The following is a 21,410-nucleotide window of genomic DNA, read 5'->3' as shown; positions in this document are numbered from 1 at the left end:
GACGCGGAATAAAAATTAATACAACGCTTATAAAGTCGATTAGTGTTAACGACTACAGTAGAAACTCGATAACTCAAACCTCGGTAACTAAAAAACCTTTATAACTTCAAAATATAATATGTTCCTTTCCCATCAGAGCCCAAAACCTCTATAATAGACCCTTGATAACTTAAAACCTCTTTTACTTATCGAGACTTTAACTTATCGAGGTTCTACTGTAGTTTCTTTTTATTATTATAATTTCGTTTGCACTCACTGCTATCTTATTATTTGTAGGAAGAGGCGGAGTTTGCCTCGTTGAAATTAAAGCACTTTTTTAAAAAAGTGGAATACCACCGATTGCCGCGACTGTAATTACAAGTACCTTAAGATATTTCTGTTCAATTTTACTATTGCCGACTCACTAAATCCAAGGCTTACGAGACATCCGTAATGGAACCCAGCGTGTTGATTTCTTCTACTTTAAAATATGACACATTTCTTCGTAGGATTCATTGGGGAGTCAGGGGGACAGTTCCAGGTTCGAGCGAACTGTTCAATGTTCTGCAGGCTCCCTTTTACTCTAAACTTGAGTGGAGAATGCTCGTCTTCTAAACTGGCCTTCAAGGAATCGTTTGTTGAGATACCGCACCACAGCTGAAATATTAATAATTGAAAAAAATATAATGTAACGATTCGCATATCCTTAAGGTCCAGTTAATCCAAATTTATCAATTTTACAAATACCGAGCAATCCAAATTTTAATAGACCCCAAATAGTAGGGACAACTATTATGTCAATTTTATGAAGTATTTTTTAATAGATGTAAAAGAACATTACTAAAACGAAAAGAGTTGCGAATCAAACAGAATGGAAAGAAAAGCCAAAGAGAATCCCTTTCTACCCTGCTCTTATTTACAAAATTAGTCTTACTTAGAGCGTGAGGACACCTGAAACTAAACCATAACTATTTAGTCCTTTTTGATTCCTCTGACCTTATATAGAGGAGCACACTTGAATTTTGTGCAACTAAACAGTTGATTTGGCTGCGAAACAATCGACAATCGCACAACAGTTTAGTTACAGTTGTTTTGCTCGCATTTAATAAATGGAATTAAAAAATGTACATTTTATTCTTAACTCACATTTCCATAGGACATAAAGAACATCTGTTGCGGAGTGTATTCCTCGAATCCAGGTAACTTAGCTTCGTGGCCGATACGTCGCAGTTGCCGCTCGAATGCCGAGAATGATTGTCTAATAGCGCCATTGTCAGCTATGTTCTCACCCAGAGTCTTGTGACCGTCTATCTATTGTGAAGATAGATTATTGGGTGGTTGTTATAGATTTTTGACAACAAACGTATTAAGTGTTTTCAGAAAACTATCGCTGTTAAGATATAGCTTCACATTGTAGCTTTAATTTACCTTTTAGATTTTGACATTGTTAACTTAACATAATCTATATTTCTATACTATTATAATAAAGCGTAAACACGCACTACTTTGTGGCGTAAGATGTCAGCAATTACAGCATATTTTCGAATAATTCTTTTTTTTTTATAAAAAACCCTACAATTACGTCACGCTTTAGGCTGTATATTTTCTCGCTATTAAACTTAGGGGTAAGTAAATTGGTTAAAAACTCTAATGTGGGAAAGGGACAGTAAGCTACAAGCTGCCAATATCAAGGAAGTAAGATTGCCATGGTTTGTCATCTCGGTATGTAATTTTGACATTTGCAATTATTAATATGACAAATGTAAACAATAAAATATTTTTTTATAATTTCATGCGGATGACGCCGCACGGGTACTCCTAAACAATCGACTTACATTTTTCCCAAGTTCAGGTATTTTAAATGATGAGTATTGTTTGACCAAACACTCCGTCACATTCTGATAAGAGTCCACCGTTTCATTCGACCACCAGTTCTTCGAATAACCATCTTTATCGTAAAGTCGACCTGTAAATTACAAGCATCAAGAAGTCATCTGATATTGTTGTTGCTTATTGAAAATCTTTTTAATATTATAAGTGTGAAAGTTTGGATGGATAAATGTTTGTTAGAGGCTGAACGGATCTGGATGAAATTTGGCATAGATGTAGAGGATACCCGGAAGAACACCTGTGCTACTAAGCGGACGGAGTCGCGGGCGGAAGCTAATAAATTATAATTAGAAGCTTACCTAAGTTATCAAAGCCATGAGTGATTTCGTGTCCAATTATTGTCCCCAACGAGCCATAATTAAGGGAACTGAAAAAACACTTAATTAGATACATGTTTCACAAAAAACTCGATGCAACAAGTTTATTTTCCTTTATGACACTTTATTCAAATAAGTACATAAATAAAATAGGCTAAGATCGGGCGCACATCTTTGACTAAACTATTCCACAACTGTTGTGCGATTGTCGATTGTTTTGCAGCCAATTCAACTGTTTAGTTGCACAACTAAAATTCTAGTGTGCGCACCTCCATACAAGCTCATAGGAATCGAAGCGTGACAAAACAGTTGTGCGATAGTTTCGTCAAAGGTACGCGCTGTAAGATCAATCTTATTTTAATTTTTTTACTCACTCTAAACCTAAATCATAAAAAGGATACTGTAATATCACCATGGGAACAGCTGCATGCAAAGAATAAAATCATGAAATACGTAAAGAATTTCTACATACTCAAATCAACGGTAATCGCATTAGTTTTGAACATTTTAAATAATGTTAACTAGTTACACTGAATTTAATCTATGAAAACAATGAAGCTAATCTATGACAATTTTACTCTGTGGTAGGACTTTGACAGTTTGGTTTATCTATAGCATGGATGCCACGTTTACGATTAATTAACATCTATATAAGAATTAAGAAATTAATAAAGTACAATTAGTAATATTTGGTTTAATTTATGCACACTGAATAAAAACCAATATACACTTACTTATTGTATTTGTTGCGAACACATGATAAGCATTAACTACAGTAGGATCGATGTACCATAAATTTGGACGAGGTTTCTTATAATCATCCATCTTAGCTTTAATTTCCATTTGAGCTATGCTGATCATATTCTCCAAATGCGTCTTTTTATTCACCTCTACTCCCTTGTAATAAGACTCAAGTTGCCCTTCCTCAAGCAACCAGTCAGGAAACCCTATAAGCGTTTTCATTTCTATGATTTTTCTGTACGATTTTAATTTAGTGTTGTCATCCATCCATTTTGTTTCTCCTATTAAGTGGGCTAAAGCGCCTTTCAGATTTTTTAACATTACTTCTATCTGGAAATTAACATTTTCTTTTATTAAGTTACATTACAAACTTTTTCTTAATTACCTAAATGGCCTATGCTTTTTCCAGACTATGATCTGCATCTGTACTAAATTTCATCGATACACGTTTAACTGTTTTGAAGATACGTTGTAACAACAAACCTTAAACAAATTTTTCGCATTTATAACATTAGTATGACAATTCTACAAAAAATATCTCAAATCACAAGATAGTTAATGCTTCCAATTGACTTGGTTTCATTAATGTTTAGTAAGATTTCCTTGAAGACGGAATTTCAATGTTCAAGTAAAAGTCAATCAAGCAGTTAAAACTAAATTACCTCAGGTTTAACAACACTAATGAAGTCCGGTTCAGCAATAGCATATGCCACAGCCATCCCCAGCATCTCATTAACAGCGTTAGCACATCGCAGACTCCTAGCAGCCACAACATCGGTTGGGTAAATTTTTAAAAACAACTGGTACAACGTCTGCGTAGTATCTACCGCTAACACTTCAATTACCTTGACAAAATGAATAAGTTTACATATAAAAAGTTATAAAATATGAGAATAAGGTCTGCAATTATGCATCGTAAGAGCATGGACACATTTGAATAAATTATAGCACAACCGTTGTTCGATTGTCGATTGTTTCGCAGCCAATTCAACTGTTTTTGCGTAACTAAAAATCGAGTGTTCTTTCATATAAACTCATAGCAATCAAAGCGCAAACAGTTGTGCGATAGTTTAGTTTAGTATAATAATACGACTTCTAAATATTAACTGACCTTCATCCAAATGTAGAGTTCCAAGTGAATTGGAGGAGTTTTAGACACGTAGGCAGCCATCACGCATAAATATTCTAAATCTAGCTGACTTATTGATATTTTTTCCTTTTCAAAGTCTAATTTTTCATCTTTCACGGTAAATATCCCTTCAAAATATCTTCTCCATATTGGTATTGCTGTACCATTACTTTGTGTTAGTACTGAGTCTGTGATGTTATGGATTTGCTTTACTGTGTACTCCTGTGTCTCATATACCTCTGTTTCGTCGGTTTCATTGTACGACATAATCTATAATTGGGAACATATTGTTAGTAAATGTTTTGACACACCTTTGACAAACACATTTGTGAGATCGTCGATTGTTTCTTATCCTATTCAACTGTTTAGTTGCACAACTAAATATCGACTAGTATCCCTTCATATGAGCACATTGGAATTAAAGCGAGACTTAACAGTTCTGCGATAGTTTAGTTAAAGCATTGCGACCACTCTTAATATGGCGATCAGGATTTTCTAATTCAGTACCAGCTTGTCGATGCGATTGTAAGTAACTATATGGGTTTTAGGTTTAAATTCCAAATTACGCAACAGCTTTAATAACGTTATATAACTTACTTCGTTCATTTCTTCGTTGAAATCGTAGAAAATATTTGCTATCTCTTTCAAACGATCTTTGGATACTAGTTTTGTATTATTGCTAATTTTTGCTTCTTCTTCAATAAAATATTTCATCAATTCTATGTAAAATACCTCACTTTTATCTTTAACATCTTCATTCTCTTTTTTGGTTGGTTGACGTTTACTGTGTGAGTTTTCTTTTTTGGAGTTTGTTATTGTATTGAAGTGTGAATGAGAATACCTTCTGTTTTTACTTCTTTGAAATACAATGTTACCATGCATACTGAAAAAATAAACTTTTGAGGACAAATTGAAAATAAATGATCACTTCATATTCTATCAAACTACATTACGAGTTAATGATGTTTAGCCAATTGAATGGAGTTTGTCAACAACAGACTACATAATCGACCAATAGAGAAAAGATCAGTGATGTCTTATGTTTAAAGCAAGTAGAAAATTAAAACAATTTTTGGCAGAACATTTTTTGCTTGCAAGGTACAATTCTCCTATAGAAAAAATTTCACTGCACTGGGCCTGCGTAACTACACTCTACTCAACTGAGTAAGGTTATTCCTAACTTGGGTTGGCTTCGGGTCTTGATGGTGAAGACAGATATCATCATTATCATCATCACCCTTTGTCAGCCCTCTGCTGGACCTACCTTTATGTCTTCCACAGAAGACAGATATGAGCTGATATTATTCAAAATGCACAAATTACCTTGGAAAAGGATGTGTAACTTCTGGCGCGCCGATCAAAATGTTATCGTTGGTAAAGTTGTTTGAATCAAAAAATATATCAAACCCAATTAGTACATCCATTCCGAGTTTCTTTTTAATTTTGATTACGGCCTCCAGCCAGTCGAATGTATAGTTGAGATCTTTATCAGCTGTAAAAATAACCTCTTTGAAAATAATGAAATCGGTTCAATCAATGTTTTATAAGACTAAGGGCCTGTCCCAAAATGACGTTACTGTCAGATAAGGTAGCAAAATCCGATATTTAAATCACATATGCTACACGTTGGATTGTTATCAAACAATTTACAATTTGGTGGGACAGGCCCTGAATATGTTTGCGCGTAAATTTTTAGACAAACTTAACCTCTTGTGTTTATAATTGTGGGATAATGTGGTAGTCCTATTTCATCTAACATGTCTATTACTGGCTCTAATCCACGATCTTCCAATGTTTCTGTAAACAAACAAAATTTTTGTTATTTACTTAAATACGGCTTATATACCAAATCCTCAATTTTTTTACTTCTTTTTAGTATTCAGACAGAATTATACGTAACTAATTAGTCTACTAAGACCGTCTACGCCTTTGACTAAACATTCGAACAACTTTTTAGTCTCGCTTTGATTCCTATCAGCTTATATGAAGGTACACTACTCGATTTTTACTTGCGCAACTAAACAATGGAATTGGCTGCGAAACAATCGACAATCGCACGATTGTTGTTCGAAAGTTTAGTCAAAGGTGTGCGCCTCCTTTAAATGTGGAATAAACAAAAGAAAGGAGCCAGAACTGCGTCAAAGGAAAGTCATTTGTTTTTTTTTGTATTTTAATTAATTTAATAACTTACTGACATCCATACAAGCTTCATACATGATCTTTGTCTGCTGCACAGGCTTAGGTTTCTGGTTTAAGGTAGGATCATCCGCTTCCAGAAAGTCTCGAACCGCCGCGTATACTCTGGTCTCCTGGTCGGAGAACCAGTCGAATGATATATATTCGTCAGGCCGTGGGTGATTTTTTGGCCAGTTTCCACACATGTACTAAAAATGCAAAACACTTTTTAATTCGAAAGTTGTATAAGATTTTCTTTCTATGAATGTTATGGTTGCTAATAAATTAATATATTTATGTCTTTCAACCACTGTATATATATATATTAACATGTTTTAATTGCAATTTTAAGTAACTAAACAAATAAATCTTGCTCTTATTAATGTTATAAATGCGAAAGTTTAGATGGATGGATGTTTGTTAGAGTTTGTAGCCTAAACTGCTGAACGGATCTCGATGAAATTTGGCACAGATGTAAAGGATAGTGTGAAGGAACACATAGGTTACTCACTTTTGTTTTTTTTAATTCCACGCGGACGGAGTCGCGGGTGAAAGGCGGACTACAGGATCTTTGGATCATAAGCTAATTATCCGGGCTTTTTATTGACATAGCTATTTATCCAATGTATTCCTAAGAGCATGCGCACAACTTTGGCTAAAGTATCGCATAACTGTTTAGTTGCATTTTGATTCCTATGAGCTTACATAGAGGTACACTACTCGATTTTAGTTATGCAACTAAACAGTTGAATTGGCTGCGAAATAATCGACAATCGCACAACATTTGGGCACAAAGGAGTGTGCCCGCTCTTAGTTTTAGAAGTCTAGTATTTCGCTGATTATTTCCTCACCTGGTAGAAGTCTTCGCAAGGTTGTGCCGTCTTGTCGATAGAGAGAGCCAGGTTGGCAGCAGAGCGTAAGCATTCCTTCGTCAAGCAGATATTAGGTGGAGGTTTGAACATGTATTTGTAAACTAAACAGATGGTAAATTAATGATGTAATGAAAACAAATTACTGCTTTAAATAGTAAAAAAAGAGGCACCAGGCAGGCACCTTTAACTAAACTATCGCACTGTCGTGCGATTGTCGATTGTTTCGCAGCCACTTCAACTGTTCAGTTGCACAACTAAAAATCGAGCAGTGTGCACACCATATAAGCTCATAGCAATCAACATGCAACTAAACAGTTGTGCTATAGTTTAATCAAAGGTGTGCTACCTTTTAATACGTACCTAGAGTTAACATAATACCCATAAATGTGATTATAAACAATAAAATGAGTAGTATTATCCAATATATTTTTTTTCTGTGTTTTCTACGAAATCTGAAAGAAAAACAACTTGAAATAAATCCAAATAAGTTTGAAATAACAACAATATCAAGATGCATTTTGTACTGTTATGTATTTTTTATTTGAGAAAAATATATATCATCATAAACAGCTCACTATACGTCCCTATCGAGGGGCTCGGAGCCCACCCTAAGTAAGGGGTGACTAGGCCATAGTCAAACACACTAGCCCACTGCGGGTTGACTTCACACATATCTTTGAATTTCTTCACCGATATGTGCAGGTTGCATCACGATGTTTTTCTTCACTGTAAGAACCTCGGGTAAATCTATACTATTATAATAAAGCGTAAACACACACTTCTTTGTTGCCTAAGATGTCAACAATTACAGCATATTTTTGAATAATTCATTTTTTAATAAAAAGCCCTACGCTTACGTCTCGCTTTAGGCTATATATTTTAAAGCCATTAAACTAAGGGGGTAAATATTTTGGATAAAAACCTCAATGTGGGAAAGGGACCTTAAGTTGCTGCCAACATCAAGGAAGCAAGATTGCCAAGGTTTGACATTTGCTATTGAGAATTTGACAAATGTAAACAATAAAATAAAACTTTCATAATTACACGCGGATGAAGCCGCACGGGAACAGCTAGTTATGTTTATGACGTCATTTAATTCTAAGACATTTTTTTCCTCACCTTGCGGTTCTAGAACCTATACCAATCAGATACCCTGTTTCTCTCAGTTCGCCGCCATTTTTCAGAGGTGGATGTCTCGTTATTGTCGCAACACTGGCTGGACCTTAAAAAAAAGTTTACCTAAACATTGATAATTTATAGATACATCCGAAAGCGACTAGAATGTGCGTGTATTAACTATCGATTAGTATTATTGAAACTTGTTTTCAACCCTTTAATGTAATACATAGATAAAAGTTTTTTTTGTTTGTTGGCTTCGAAACGGCAGATCCGATTTAAAAAATTCTATCACCATTACAGTAACAGAGGCAAGTACATTATTCTTTGAATCCTGCACTTGCAGAAAAAAGCTAGTTCTCTGTAATATATTTTTTATCCGGTGTTCATCATCACCAGTTATATATATACTAATACTTCCCCACCGAGGGGCTTGGAGCCTACCCTAATAAGGGGTGACTAGGCCATAGTCAACCACGCTGGCCAAGTGCGGGTTGGTTGACTTTACAAATATCTTTGAATTTCTTCGCCGATATGTGCTGGTTGCATCACGACGTTTTCCTTCACCGTAAAGAACGTCGGATGAATTATGTACATAGGAAAATTCGAAAAATCGAAATACACATTGGTACGGCGGGATTCGAACCCAAGACCTGTAGATTACAAGTCAAGTGCTTAAACCACTGAGCCACCGACGCTCTATCATCCCGTATTATGTATTAGTATTTAGTTATGAATGTGGAGGTACACTGGTAGAGGTAGACTTAGAAAGAGATGGATGTATTGCGTGAACGGTGCCACGATCCTGAAAGGAGTGATGACTGAGATGACGTATGGTAGAGTTATTGGGAGGACGACACGGTGCACCGAATTAGGTTGGGGAGATGATGATGACGCGGTATACCTAGAAGTCAGACGTAAGCCATGCACGCACTCTGCCTACCCAAAGTATTTCAAGCGTAATTGTTATTCAAACCTACGCAATGCGGACTAATGGAATCCGAATAGCGTCTAACGCGTTTAAAACGAGTTGAGATATCGTTTAAATTCCGACTAACTTACAAATAACATTAGAGAGTTAAGTTCAAAGGTAAGAAATGCAATTTAATATTAATATGTCACAAAATCTATTACTGAGATGTTTCTGAGAAAGGTATTAAACGTTAATTGATAAGTATTTGCGTTATAAGTACCTCTGGCGAATCAACAAGCAAAAACATAGGGCTTTCATCCTCTTCAATTCACTATACGTCCCCACTGAGGGGTTTGGAGCCTACCCTAATAAGGGGTGATTAGACCTTAGTCAGCCACAGTGTTAGTTGGTCGAATTCACACATGCTTATGGTATAATAGAAAGTGTTTCAAATATGTGATTTCAATAATTCGATCATTGGATCTATTCAATCGATCCAATAGGTATGTTTCCCATTGGATCAATTGATAGATCCAATGGAAAATCGTATTCCCCTTAGATCGATTATTATTTAAATGTGAACAGTCATTCGGAAAAGTTTAATTGTAACTTAAGTGTTCAATATAACCACATTTCTAATCAAAACAGAAAACATCATACGTCAATTTTCCTTAAAGTAAAAAATCAAAAAAAAACACAATCGTATATCTGTTATATCTGTTGGATTGTTATTTTCTGTACAAGTGTCTTTGTGCAATATGAAATCTAAATCCCACGGTTACATTATTTAATTACAACTTTAGTATACTACTAGCTTTCGCCCGCGATTCCGTCTACGTGTAATTAAAAAAAAACTAAAGTAAGTTGCCTATGTATTCTTCCAGACTATCCTTTACATCTGTGCCAAGTTTAGGTTACAAACTCTAACAAATATCCATCCATCCATCTAAACTTTCGCATTTATAATATCAGCATGATTAGATACAAAATGTGTTGTATAAAGCAATACTTTCTGTCGATTGTGATCTTGCCTGGATTACCTTGGTGGCCTACTAACGTTGAAGTGAACGAACTCTTATAAAAGATACTGTAAAGTTCATGACTCATGAAATAAAAATATAATTTGTAGATTATTAAGTAGCACGTAATTAAAAAAATACAAAGCTTTTATTTCAAGAGCAGAAACAATTTTAAAAATACAGAATACAATCATCGCTAACAAACCGTTGGTATAACTGAAACACGTGTTTTTTTTTATGATTTTTTGACACATTTTTTTTATGATATAAGGTGGCAAACAAGCAAGCGGACACCTAAATCCTCCGAAATGGAAAGCGACCGCTGCCCATAAACATCCGCAATTGCAGATGCGTTGCCTACTCTTAATTGACGGAGGAGAAGACGCACATAAAGACGACACTTTCCCTTCCAATGCGTCTTCTCCACCGTCAAATCCAGTTTTCCTTCCCATCCTTTCCTCTCAAGAAAAGGGTGAAAAAGGGAGAGGGACTAAAATTAGGCCTCCGGCACCACACTCATTAGACGAAGCGCGGAATTGCTTCCACTTCACGCCTGTTTTCTGTGTGGTCGTGGTATTACACCGGGCATGCCGGCCCATTCGTGCGAAGATGTTAAAGCGGGCTCTACCACTGTTAAAAATGAAATGATATTTCTGTTTGTTTCAGAAGGAATTAAATACATCTTTTTAATTCATTCGTCGTCGAGATTGGTAGAAGCTAACGGTAATTAGAAATAACTTTTAAAACAAATAATAGTTATAACTTACGAGATACACTTGGACCCATCGCATCATCGCAGCGACTCCCATCGTCCCAAGCATTCATTGTAACTTAAACTTAACTAGATAAAATCTTATCTTCGATACAATATTATATGTTTTAATACTTTATTTATTTATCTTTCATCGTTATGTAATAACTCACTGATTTACGTAGAATAATATCCGTATTTATATTTTAATCTCATGATAATTTTGTAATGGCAACACTCGAAATGAGTGTTCGCCTGCATGGCATCCGAGACACTGAAAGCTTGCGCCCGCAAACCTGAAGTTCAGACTCTTGTGACCATGAAATTGTGAACTATCGGACAGTTATAAATTTGTTTAGTTTGTTATGATACAATGGAAATAATCTGCCGTATATAACGATCCTAAAATTATTATTATTTATAAAAGAACCAATTTAATAAATTTTATTACTTGTCAATAATATGGATACAAAGACAAAAAATACTTGTTTTATTTACGAATATGGTGTTATAGGTTTCATAGTTCAAGGACTAAAAATTTTACGAACACCTTTACGTAATATACTTAGTATGCTTTTGACCTCAATTTGGGTGAAATATTTTTACAAGAAAATAGATCGAATTTTTTGGATTAATATTAACGTATAACAATTACTCTTAAATAAACGAAAGAATTCTCAATATTCAGCATTTCCCTATCAGATTAACTGAGCCTTTTTAGGTAAATAATAACGGTACAATAGAAATGGTGGCCACAATAACTCAGATACGATTTCTAGGACAGTACCTGCGGATGTCCTCACCTGCACGCGATCGCTAGTGATGTGACATCGATATTGATTTAACAGGTTAACAGTAGGTTTTGACTACCGTGAAATTTATATTTAAATTTTGTCTCTGTTTTTGCAATGAGAATATGAGAATATATGTGTAAATGTATCATTGTAGAACAAGCTAACTAGACGGGTGTCAGGACCACAAATGAATTCTGTTATATCTGCTTACCGCTTTAGGTTAACTTTATTTTATGGGATTAAATGTTGTTTTTTCATAATTTCATATAAGTTTTAACGTAATTAAATCGAATAACAATTTGAGATTCTATTTTTATTCGATAGAAATTTGAATTATCGATACGAACAGCTACAACACTACATCAATCGATTCTGTTCGTATGTAAATATTGAATACTGAATAATTTCTTCATCCTTAAATAAAACTTTTTTTTGTGTATTTTTTATATTGTTACAGCCAGAAAAGGTTAAAAAAAACAAAAGCTAATTAAGAAAATACTTTATTTGCACCACGCCCTTAGTACGGACATGATCTCAACGCTTAAAAATATAAAAAAAAAACTTGTAATTAAAAATTATTTACAACCACACGTCGATTTACCAACCATGACCGTATCCGCCGTATGAGCCACCGTAGGAGCCGAGGGAAAGGTATTTCTGGACCACAGGCTGGGCAATAGTTTGGACCACTGGTGCCGCGTGGACTATCGGTTGGGAGATGACTGGCGCCGCGTGGACAACGGGGGCGGCATGCGCAACTTGCACTGGATGTACGACCTGTAATACAACAGTGGTTACAAAAGACTGGTGACGTATATATTTGTAATGCTACGGACTTTTTTTGACAGGTTGGTAAAAGTTAAACTATGAGCGGCAACTCCTTTAACTATTTTTTGATTGGGCAATTGTAGATTGTCGATTGTTTCGCAGCATAGAGTAGTGTGCTCACCTCCATATAAGCTTATAGGAATCAAACAAGACTAAACAGTTTTGCGATAGTTTAGTTTCAGGTGGTCGCACGCCCTACAGTACAATGATTAATTCGGGCCATATGTCATTACCAAAAAATTTGCAATGTTTATAACGGACTATATTTTCATTTTCAACCGTTTATTTTATAACAAACTTAAATTATTTTTATTTTCTGTCATAACCGTGATGACTCCGGTTCTAGAAGTTTATTGGATTATTTTATGGTTCTTTGCAATTGTTGATTCCAGTCTTTACCAACCTATCACTTATGGAAATAAAATTATCAATATAAATGTCTCTTTACCTGCTGGAAGGAGGAGTAGCTAGTTGCAGGCTTGGCGATAGCGACTGGTGCCGCGTGGACCACAGGGGCCGCGTGGACCACTGGCGCTGCGTGGACAACAGGGGCCGCGTGGACCACGGGCTGGGCAACTGTGTATGAGGGCTGCGCTAACGTGATAGCTGGCTGGTGGAGGTCTAGCGATGAGAACTGGAAGAAAACGTAGGTTTTTGTTAAACGAGGCCATAGTATTGTTAATTTGTAGTAGATATTTTCATGATTATGTGTTTCTTATTTAGAGAAATTAAAACGTTTTTGTGATACTTACTCCATGGTCAAATGAGGAGAAAAGACCGCCGGGCTTTGGCTTGGCCAGAGCCACGGACACGAGGGCAAAGAATACCTGAAAATTAGAAAAATATTGATTAGTTTTAATACTAGCTTCATGAGTTACTCGGGAATGGCCTCTCGGAGAAAAATTTTTTTTTTTAAAGTTTTATGTAATTGGTATTTTTTTAAATATCAAATGTGTACTATGTTTCATTAAATTAATTATTATTAGAAGTCTTAGGAAAGACGATACTCTTTAGTTTAAAAAATGTAACCTTTCTTATCTTTAAAATTTTCTTTCTTCTAACTTAATGTTTTAGGTAGATTTATATCAGCATTTTTTATACGTTTTCGGTATTTTTATGTTTAATTTCATATTTTTCTCGTTATAAAATAAATACTCACAATATATTTCATGTTTATAGAGTACCGTTGCAAGCGCAGCAACTATGTGATGTGGGCAAGATCGGCGCACGCGCAGTTTATATACTGGATTTGGTAATTTGAAATAGAGCACGAGACTCGCAGGGCCGGGCCACATCCTGCGACATATACGTGACTCGAAATGCATAAGGGTAGAGACACACTGCGTGCTTTATTACTACACTACTGCTGCGTTGAATGTTTTTGAGTTTTGTTTTCTTGTAGAATTGTAAGTAAGATTGTTAAAAACCTAAAGCTATAGTTCAACGAAGAGCAAAGTTTTAGTGTCATTGTAAATGTTCACTTCTGAGAGATCCATACTACCTCAGTATTTTACTTAACATCAAATAATAGAAGGGTTTTTTATGTTTTACGAATTGCCGGTTAATTTGGTTTCAAGTAAATTGTTTGTATATTTTATGTATGACTAGTTTTCGCCCGTGATTCCGTCTGCGTGGAATTAAGAAAAATCAAAAGTAAGTAGCCTATGTATTCTTCCTGATTATCCTCCAAATGTATGTCAAATTTCATCGAAATCCATTAGGCCGTTTAGGCTACAAACTCTAACAAACATTTATCCATCCATCCATCCATCTAAACTTTCGAAGTTATAATATTAGTATGATATAACTATTAAAATTACTGTTTAGTATACACACAACTTTACATATTTCTTAAATATAAAAAATAATTAGATCAAATTCTGAAATAAAAGTTTTTACCTTTTTTGTATATAAAGTACATAAGCTTAGTCAATGTCAGGGGTCGTCCGATTCTTATGGTAACCAGCGAAGACTAAAATGGCCGTAATACCGATATAGACATCGATATTTCCTATCCTTTATGGCGGTGTTAAAGGAAATCTTAAGGTAATTTAAAGACTGCTTACTCACCGTTTGCTAATCGGTGATGATGACACTGAACTAAATCTTGATAATTCTGAGTTCCATTTAAGCACGTATAGACAGCAAAGCGGATGAAAATATGCGATAACAATATTGATATATCCGATAGCTTGTAACCGATCCGATATTACTTAAAAGTAATCCAGGCTTTTCGTCACAATAGCTCTCGCATACAGACTTTATCGGCCGATAGTTTAATGCTAGGTTTCTGATTTTCAAGCTTATTTTGGCATTTAGCATTTTGTTAGTATTATGTTGACTTGTTTCAAATTAGTAACACTCTCGTTACGTATTCGGAAACGCATTTCATGAATTTATAGAACCAAAAACACTAATGAATGGTTAAACGTAGCTGGGAAACCGGCTATTAGACGCTTAATCTATTTGATATTGTTCTAGCGTGACAGCCCGAGTAGATTAACAGGTGGCCGCTTGCTCGTTTGCTATCGTATATTCTAAAAAAAAAAACTCTGTGGATAAAAGTCTATAGTCTGTAGGTCCCCTTTCCGATATATCGAAAGCAGATACTTAAATAGTATTTCCCGCGTAAGCTTATCCTCGTTAACGTTTCTACAGACACACATAAGGCGATTTTTTATTGTTAAAACGTCATACTCTTCTTGATATCGAGAAAGAGATAGATATTAGTGATTGCACATAGACTAATATTGTTAATGTACGTTTTGTCGGAATTAATTTGGAGTTTACGGGTGTCCTTATCTTTTAAGACACTGTTTCATGTCTCAATATCGTTTTAGTATTCGGTTTTAGCTGCCATTATTGCGCCTTTCGTCATAATCATCAACTTGCCCTTATCCCTTACGGAGGGTCGGCACAGTATGTGCTGCTCTTCCATACATCTCTATCAGCCGTCATATCTGAATCCACTCCTTTCTTAAGCATATCCTCTTTCACACAATCCATCAATACTTTCTTCGGCTTCCTTTGTAGCCATCCACATTCATTCTAAACACTTCCTGGTCTATGTCCCCGTCGTCTCGTCGCATAACGTTTGTATACCTCGTTAACCTTTTGCTTCTCAATTTCTCCACCACTGGCGTTACTTTCAAGCTTTCGTCATTTAGTAGTAATATTTAAATTTCTCAAAATTCTATACTAACCGCAATCCTTAGTGACTGCGCATTCTTCGATAGAGACGACAAGCATAGCAAATCGTCAGGTGTGAGGGTCGCAACTAGATTATTATTACCAACAAAATGAACGATATGTTTTTTGTATGTATTTCAGTAAGAAATGACTGACATTCTTAATCAAGGTTGGATATATAAATGATCTAAATTTTTGTGTATAATTATTTAATAAAATTTCTATGGGAAAAAACGCGGTCAAAGTAACTATAATTACGTCGGAATTATTTCTCAGATTTGTTATGACTAATCTTAAACTCTTACTAAGATTATTAGTAAATGCGATAATTTAGATGGATGGATGTTAAAAGGTAACCTAAACAATTGAACGTACTCGTACTCGTATATCCATGAAAGTGAAGATGTAGAGGGAAATCTGGAAGAGCAGATATAACTTAATATTCTTTTTAATTGCGCGCGGAGGAAGTCGCGGGTGACAGCCAGATTAAATAGAACTACCTTTCGTCCACGACTTCGTCCCAGTGGAATTAAAAAAAAAACAAAAGTGCGTAGCATTTGCTCTATTATTAGACGAAATAAATAAAACGTGTTGATATGGAGTGTAGCCAATTAAATCTTTAACAACTAGTGGTTGCTGGCGACTTCGTCCACGTAAAATTAAAAAATAATAAAAATGTAGCCTATGTTATACCGCGATAACGTAGCTTTTTAACGGTGAAGGAATTTTTGAAATCGGACCAGTAGTTTATGTGTTATTTTAAAACATACCCAAATTCCGAAAGTACAAATATTTTTACTTTATAACGTTAGTATAGACAGACAAACAAGAATATCTGAAACAGTATTATTGACAAATGTATTAATAAAAATGTGAATCAAAGTACAAAAATTAATAATATAAAAGAGAAAATACTTTTCTAGACTTTGGCGTGGTTGGGAATTTTTTCCAAAGCGTAAGCTGTTGGTTCGTGTGCCAACATTTGACAGATGTGGCAACTCCTCGCCGGGACAGTTGGCCAATTCTTGATCTCGTTTCCGCTAAAGATAGTACTCGTACTATCTTTAGGGTTGCCAATTTATGAATTTAATAGTCACAAATATTAAAGTCTAATACCTTACGTTCTTTAAAATTCCATCTAACTAAAGTTATTATAATTAATTTAAATTTCAACCACAGTCTGGTTGAGTTAAGTTCCAGCAAATAGATAATTATGAACTGGTATTAAACATAACATTGCCGAAAAAAACTAAAAAAAACATTGTTTTTACAAATTTTAAGGGAGAAAGAGGTATGGCAATTTACCAAAACATTTTGTAAACTCTCAGATAAGAAAACATCGTTATTATTATCAAAATATTATGCTCTACTAAAAAATGTACTTCTAATATTGATTATATACTTCTAATATTCCATATATATATTTATATATGGACATATACATGGACAGCCCTATAACTAATTAATTCTAGAATGCACTAGTATATGGTTCATGTACTTTCCTTGTGCAATTTCATACAGGCATTTCTAACTTAATTAGTTTCTAAAGCTTTTAAGTTACTTATTAACTTTTAAAAATAAAATTGCAACTATACTTTACATTTCAACCAATAATAACTTTGTTTATATATTATTAGTAAGTATATATTTTTACAAAAACTTTAACAGTAGTAGACACTTCGCAAGAAAGGGCCAGCTAGCCCGGTGTAATACCACGACCACACAGAAGACAGGCGTGAAGTGGAAGCAATTCCGCGTTTAAGGGGACTTGAATTAAGCTTTATGGCCTTATCTCTTTTCCTTTCACCCTTGTCTTAAGAGGAAAGAATAGGAAGGGAAAGTAGATTTGACTGTAAAGAAGACGCATAGGTAGGCGAAATAACTTCTTTATGTGCGTCTCCACCGTTGATTAAGTGTGGGCATCGCATCTGTAATTGCGTATATCTATGGGCAGTGATGGCTTCGCCATTTTGGCGGAGGTAGCCACTTGCTCTTTTGCCACCTGATGATATAAAAAAAACTTCATCATCATCACCAGCTCTTTATACGTCCCCACCGAGGGACTCGGAGCCTACCCTAATACGGGGTGACTAGGCCATAGTCAACCACGCTGGCCAAGTGCGGGTTGGTTGACTTCACACATATCTTTGAATTTCTTCGCCGATATGTGCAGGTTGCATCACGATGTTTTCCTTCACCGTAAGAATGTCGGGTAAATTATGTACATATGAAAATTCGAAAATTCGAAAATCACATGGGTACATGGTGGGATTCGAACTTCGAACCCAAGACCTGTAGATTACAAGTCAAGTGTTCAAACCACTGAGCCACCGACGCTCTAAAAAAACTTACAAAACACATATCCACAGTTCCGATCCCTACGTACTGGTATGTACGTGGGAGCCTTGGATATGTAACTCTATGAAATAAACTTTACATAATTCAGTTTTGTCCAAACAAGGAAGATAATAACATACAAACCGCACCGTATATCTTATAATGAATTACAAAAAGCCACCGTTCTAACTACACTTAAATGGAAGTGAAAAAAGTGGTATTCACAGATTGGTTCTAACTAACGGTCGATCGGAACTTTACGCTCGAGTTATATTGACTGGGATTTATTTTGACTTAATCCCGCACTCAGAGATATTAATTAATAACTCATAATCACATTTCTCCTTATCCTACTCCCGTAAGGACGCCGCTACAGGTTGTTGTCCTCGATATAACTCTATCATACGTCATCTCAGTCATCATTCCCTTCTTGATCATGTCACCTTTCACACAATCCATCCATCTCTGTCTAGGTCTACCTCTACCGGTGTACCTCCACACTCATCCCTCCTTATTACATTAATTGATAACTAAAGGGGTCATTTAGTATAGATTTCTTGTACCTATTTAGTATACACTACTACTTAATAATTCTGACGAAATGTTTTATTCAATGTTGTTTAAGACGTCGAAAATGTTCTCGCAAATTTTTGTGCCATGACCTAAAGCAACATCTTGTGCTATTTATCTGTTCATTAATCTGTTATTTATCTGTTAAGTAACTAATTAGTTTATTTATAATACGTTGAGCTTCAAGAGATTTTTTTTCTCTATTTACAGTTTTATATTTTTTTTGTCATTTTAATAAATGTTTACTTTGAAAGTTTATGCATTAGTAACGAATGTTTTTGAATCTATTCAACGATTTGTAAGTACTGTGTACTTTTCGGTGTAAAACAACTTTATTGAGGACGACCAAAAGCAATGAACATCAATAATTCACAAGTACTGGTACAACTAGAACGTTATTTATGAACTAGTTCTAAGACTTAGGTTAGTTTCGTTAATAATTAACTTTTGAAGTCAAACTTCGTTTTTTTAGATTAATTATTGGTGTTTGAAGAGTGTTTTTATTTATGAAGGAGTTTGTATTTAACACGTATTTTGAGAAATCGTAGTTCTTATAGTTAGTTATTTTCTCGTTTCAGAAAAACAAAAGAAGTTTTTTCTGTTTGTAGCTTTTTTATATTAAGTAGTTATTTCATAAATAGAATAACAGTTTAGAAATTTAGTTTTAAAATCTTTATATTAATAAGTGCAGCTAAAATTTTAATTTTTCCATGACGTCTTTGGGCTCACATTTCTATTTCATCGAAATGAAGGCAAGGCATAAAATTATTGATTTTTTTAAGTATGCATGCTGTTCAAATCATATTTATTGTTCGTTCAATATTGTACGAGGTCACCAGATCGATATTCGTTTAATAATGTACGAGTGCCCTCGATGGTCACACGTCGATAATGGAAAAACTATGACTAATAATTATGTTCTATAACGTAGCGTGTGAAAGTAATGTATTTAAATTTTATTAACACGTAAAAAGAACGTGGAGATTTAATAAATCATTGATGTACAAAGATTTACTAAAAATGTTTTAGAAAATAGGTAATTGTGTAAAAACAATTACATAAACCACTCTATAATATTTTATAGCATTATTTAAAAGTATTGACAAAATTAGTAATTGTCAAACATATAAAACATAGATAAGCGCCATCTAGTTAAAAGCACATTATCTACTCTACCTTTGTGACTACATTATTGCTGATTTAGTTCTTAAACCGCGTAATAGATGGAGTTAAAATAAAAGTTTTCACTTTCAAAGTTTCAAAGGCAGATAATTTTCTAATCAAGTTGTGTTTGTATAAAATATCGAATGTAATATATTAAATTAATTAGCATTTAAAGATTCACAAGTTATCTGAAAATCATTACTATTTCGTCATAAATATATAATTTATATGATGAGAGGTTATAGTGCGACTGAGAAATATTTTTACCGTAAAAGTCGTCTCTTGTTATAGTTATTTGTTTTTAAAAGTAGATAAAATATTAACTTATGCACAATCACAACTGAGTTTCATACATTTGATCTTAAATTCAAAAACTTTATTACTTTAAACAATAAATAATATTTTCTAATAGATATATTATATTCTAATAACTTTACCTAGATGTTATATGTTTTTATATTTGTACGCTGTTGTTTTGTTAAATAAATAAGTATATAATTATTAAACTATTTTTGCACTAGCTAGTTTTTTTTAAGTTTTAAAGCTTTAAAACTTAAAAAAAATCCTTTATCTTCTTCATTAACTACAAAACTATATTTATTGTGCGTAAATTAGCGCCAATAGTCCAATAGATATTATGAATATTGCTTGTTAACCCTAATTTAAATAATCTAACAACCTATTAAAGAAAACCAATATAAATATAAAAGGATAATTATGTAATGTATCTAAGTAAACGTGATAAGGAAACAATTTAGCTGTAGATTGCGTAACTGCAAGCGACAAACGAACCCTAGCCCGGCACGCCCACTGACACGGTAATATATCTGAACATTAGAATTCTAATCGCTTTTCTATCGAATAAAATTGCCATTCTTAGAAATAAGTGGAACAAATAATTGTTATTTAGTGTACATCGCGTTTTTATTAAGCCAAGTTTTCTAGTATCCAATATGCATCTTATACTAAATTTAATTATCTATACTTATATTATATAAAGTAAATATTTATATCTTTGTATGTATTCGATTCACGTAAAAACTACTGGGTAGATTTAAAAAAATCTTTCACCGTTATTTACCGGTAATTTATCTGTGAGTATAGGCTTTTATTATTTTTAAATTTTACGCTGGCGAAGTTGTCTATTATAGCATCATTCGCTTAAATTACGTTTTTTTCTGTATTTAATAGAGTCATTATTATATGAAGTCATATTTCTTTAATAATTGACTTTCCAGAAACACAAAATAATGTAAGTTATCACTAAATATGCGTCGTTAGACAGAAAGCTGGTTAAACGCAATTTTATACCATCATTGGGGTAGGGGTCCAACAGTGGTAGCCCACTGTTAGGCATAAAGGCTGAAGATGGTAATAATAAAAACAGCATCCTGTTTGATTAGGCATCCTCTGTTCTGTTCTGTAGCTATCGGGTTCTAAGGTGTAAATCTAACACATATTACAAAGAGAAAAACTTTGTTTGTTTGATTGTAATGGATAGAAATAGTTAGAAAGGTAATTTATCTGTGAGTAACATAGGGTATATTTTTTCATTTCTTTTTTTATTTTTAAATTTCACGCGGATGGAGTCGCGTGCAAAAGCTAGTAAGAAATAAAAGTATAACA

General features: G+C 34.2%; 2 protein-coding genes across 2 annotated transcripts; both read right to left on the bottom strand.

Annotated features, from left to right (window-relative positions):
- Positions 1 to 396: 396 nt before the first annotated feature.
- On the bottom strand, positions 397 to 11,185 carry LOC106101452 (neprilysin-2-like). Its single transcript, XM_013280690.1, has 16 exons — positions 10,919 to 11,185; positions 8,223 to 8,325; positions 7,464 to 7,555; positions 7,083 to 7,204; positions 6,248 to 6,440; positions 5,764 to 5,853; positions 5,380 to 5,548; positions 4,654 to 4,939; positions 4,039 to 4,326; positions 3,590 to 3,772; positions 2,921 to 3,257; positions 2,561 to 2,609; positions 2,169 to 2,236; positions 1,815 to 1,945; positions 1,126 to 1,290; positions 397 to 696 (listed from the first exon to the last, which is right to left on the bottom strand). The coding sequence occupies exons 1-16, from the start codon at positions 10,974 to 10,976 to the stop codon at positions 463 to 465; spliced, it is 2,568 nt and encodes an 855-aa protein (XP_013136144.1). The 5' UTR covers positions 10,977 to 11,185; the 3' UTR covers positions 397 to 462.
- A 995-nt stretch (positions 11,186 to 12,180) lies between these two features.
- LOC106101567 (A-kinase anchor protein 14-like) lies at positions 12,181 to 13,793 on the bottom strand. The gene is made up of 4 exons (XM_013280830.1): positions 13,684 to 13,793; positions 13,277 to 13,351; positions 12,973 to 13,158; positions 12,181 to 12,473 (listed from the first exon to the last, which is right to left on the bottom strand). Exons 1-4 carry the CDS (start codon positions 13,693 to 13,695, stop codon positions 12,294 to 12,296), a joined length of 453 nt encoding a protein of 150 aa, XP_013136284.1. The 5' UTR covers positions 13,696 to 13,793; the 3' UTR covers positions 12,181 to 12,293.
- Positions 13,794 to 21,410: the final 7,617 nt, after the last annotated feature.

The sequence above is a fragment of the Papilio polytes genome, unplaced genomic scaffold (assembly GCF_000836215.1).
Source record: "Papilio polytes unplaced genomic scaffold, Ppol_1.0 DF823980.1, whole genome shotgun sequence".
Classification (NCBI taxonomy): domain Eukaryota; kingdom Metazoa; phylum Arthropoda; class Insecta; order Lepidoptera; family Papilionidae; genus Papilio; species Papilio polytes.
The sequence above is the reverse complement of the archived record's forward strand: the minus strand, read 5'-3'. Positions and strand labels throughout refer to the sequence as shown.

What these genes read in the sequence shown, in the direction of transcription:
- LOC106101452 (XM_013280690.1), bottom strand. Translation starts at nt 10,976, where the DNA reads ATGAATGCTTGGGACGATGGGAGTCGCTGCGATGATGCGATGGGTCCA. An exon ending in TCAACGAAGAAATGAACGAA is followed by an intron (nt 4,327 to 4,653) that starts GTAAGTTATATA and finishes TCCCAATTATAG; the next exon opens with ATTATGTCGTACAATGAAAC. An exon ending in GTTCGCAACAAATACAATAA is followed by an intron (nt 2,610 to 2,920) that starts GTAAGTGTATAT and finishes CTTTGCATGCAG; the next exon opens with CTGTTCCCATGGTGATATTA.
- LOC106101567 (XM_013280830.1), bottom strand. An exon ending in TCTCCTCATTTGACCATGGA is followed by an intron (nt 13,159 to 13,276) that starts GTAAGTATCACA and finishes GTTTTCTTCCAG; the next exon opens with TTCTCATCGCTAGACCTCCA. An exon ending in GCTACTCCTCCTTCCAGCAG is followed by an intron (nt 12,474 to 12,972) that starts GTAAAGAGACAT and finishes GTTGTATTACAG; the next exon opens with GTCGTACATCCAGTGCAAGT.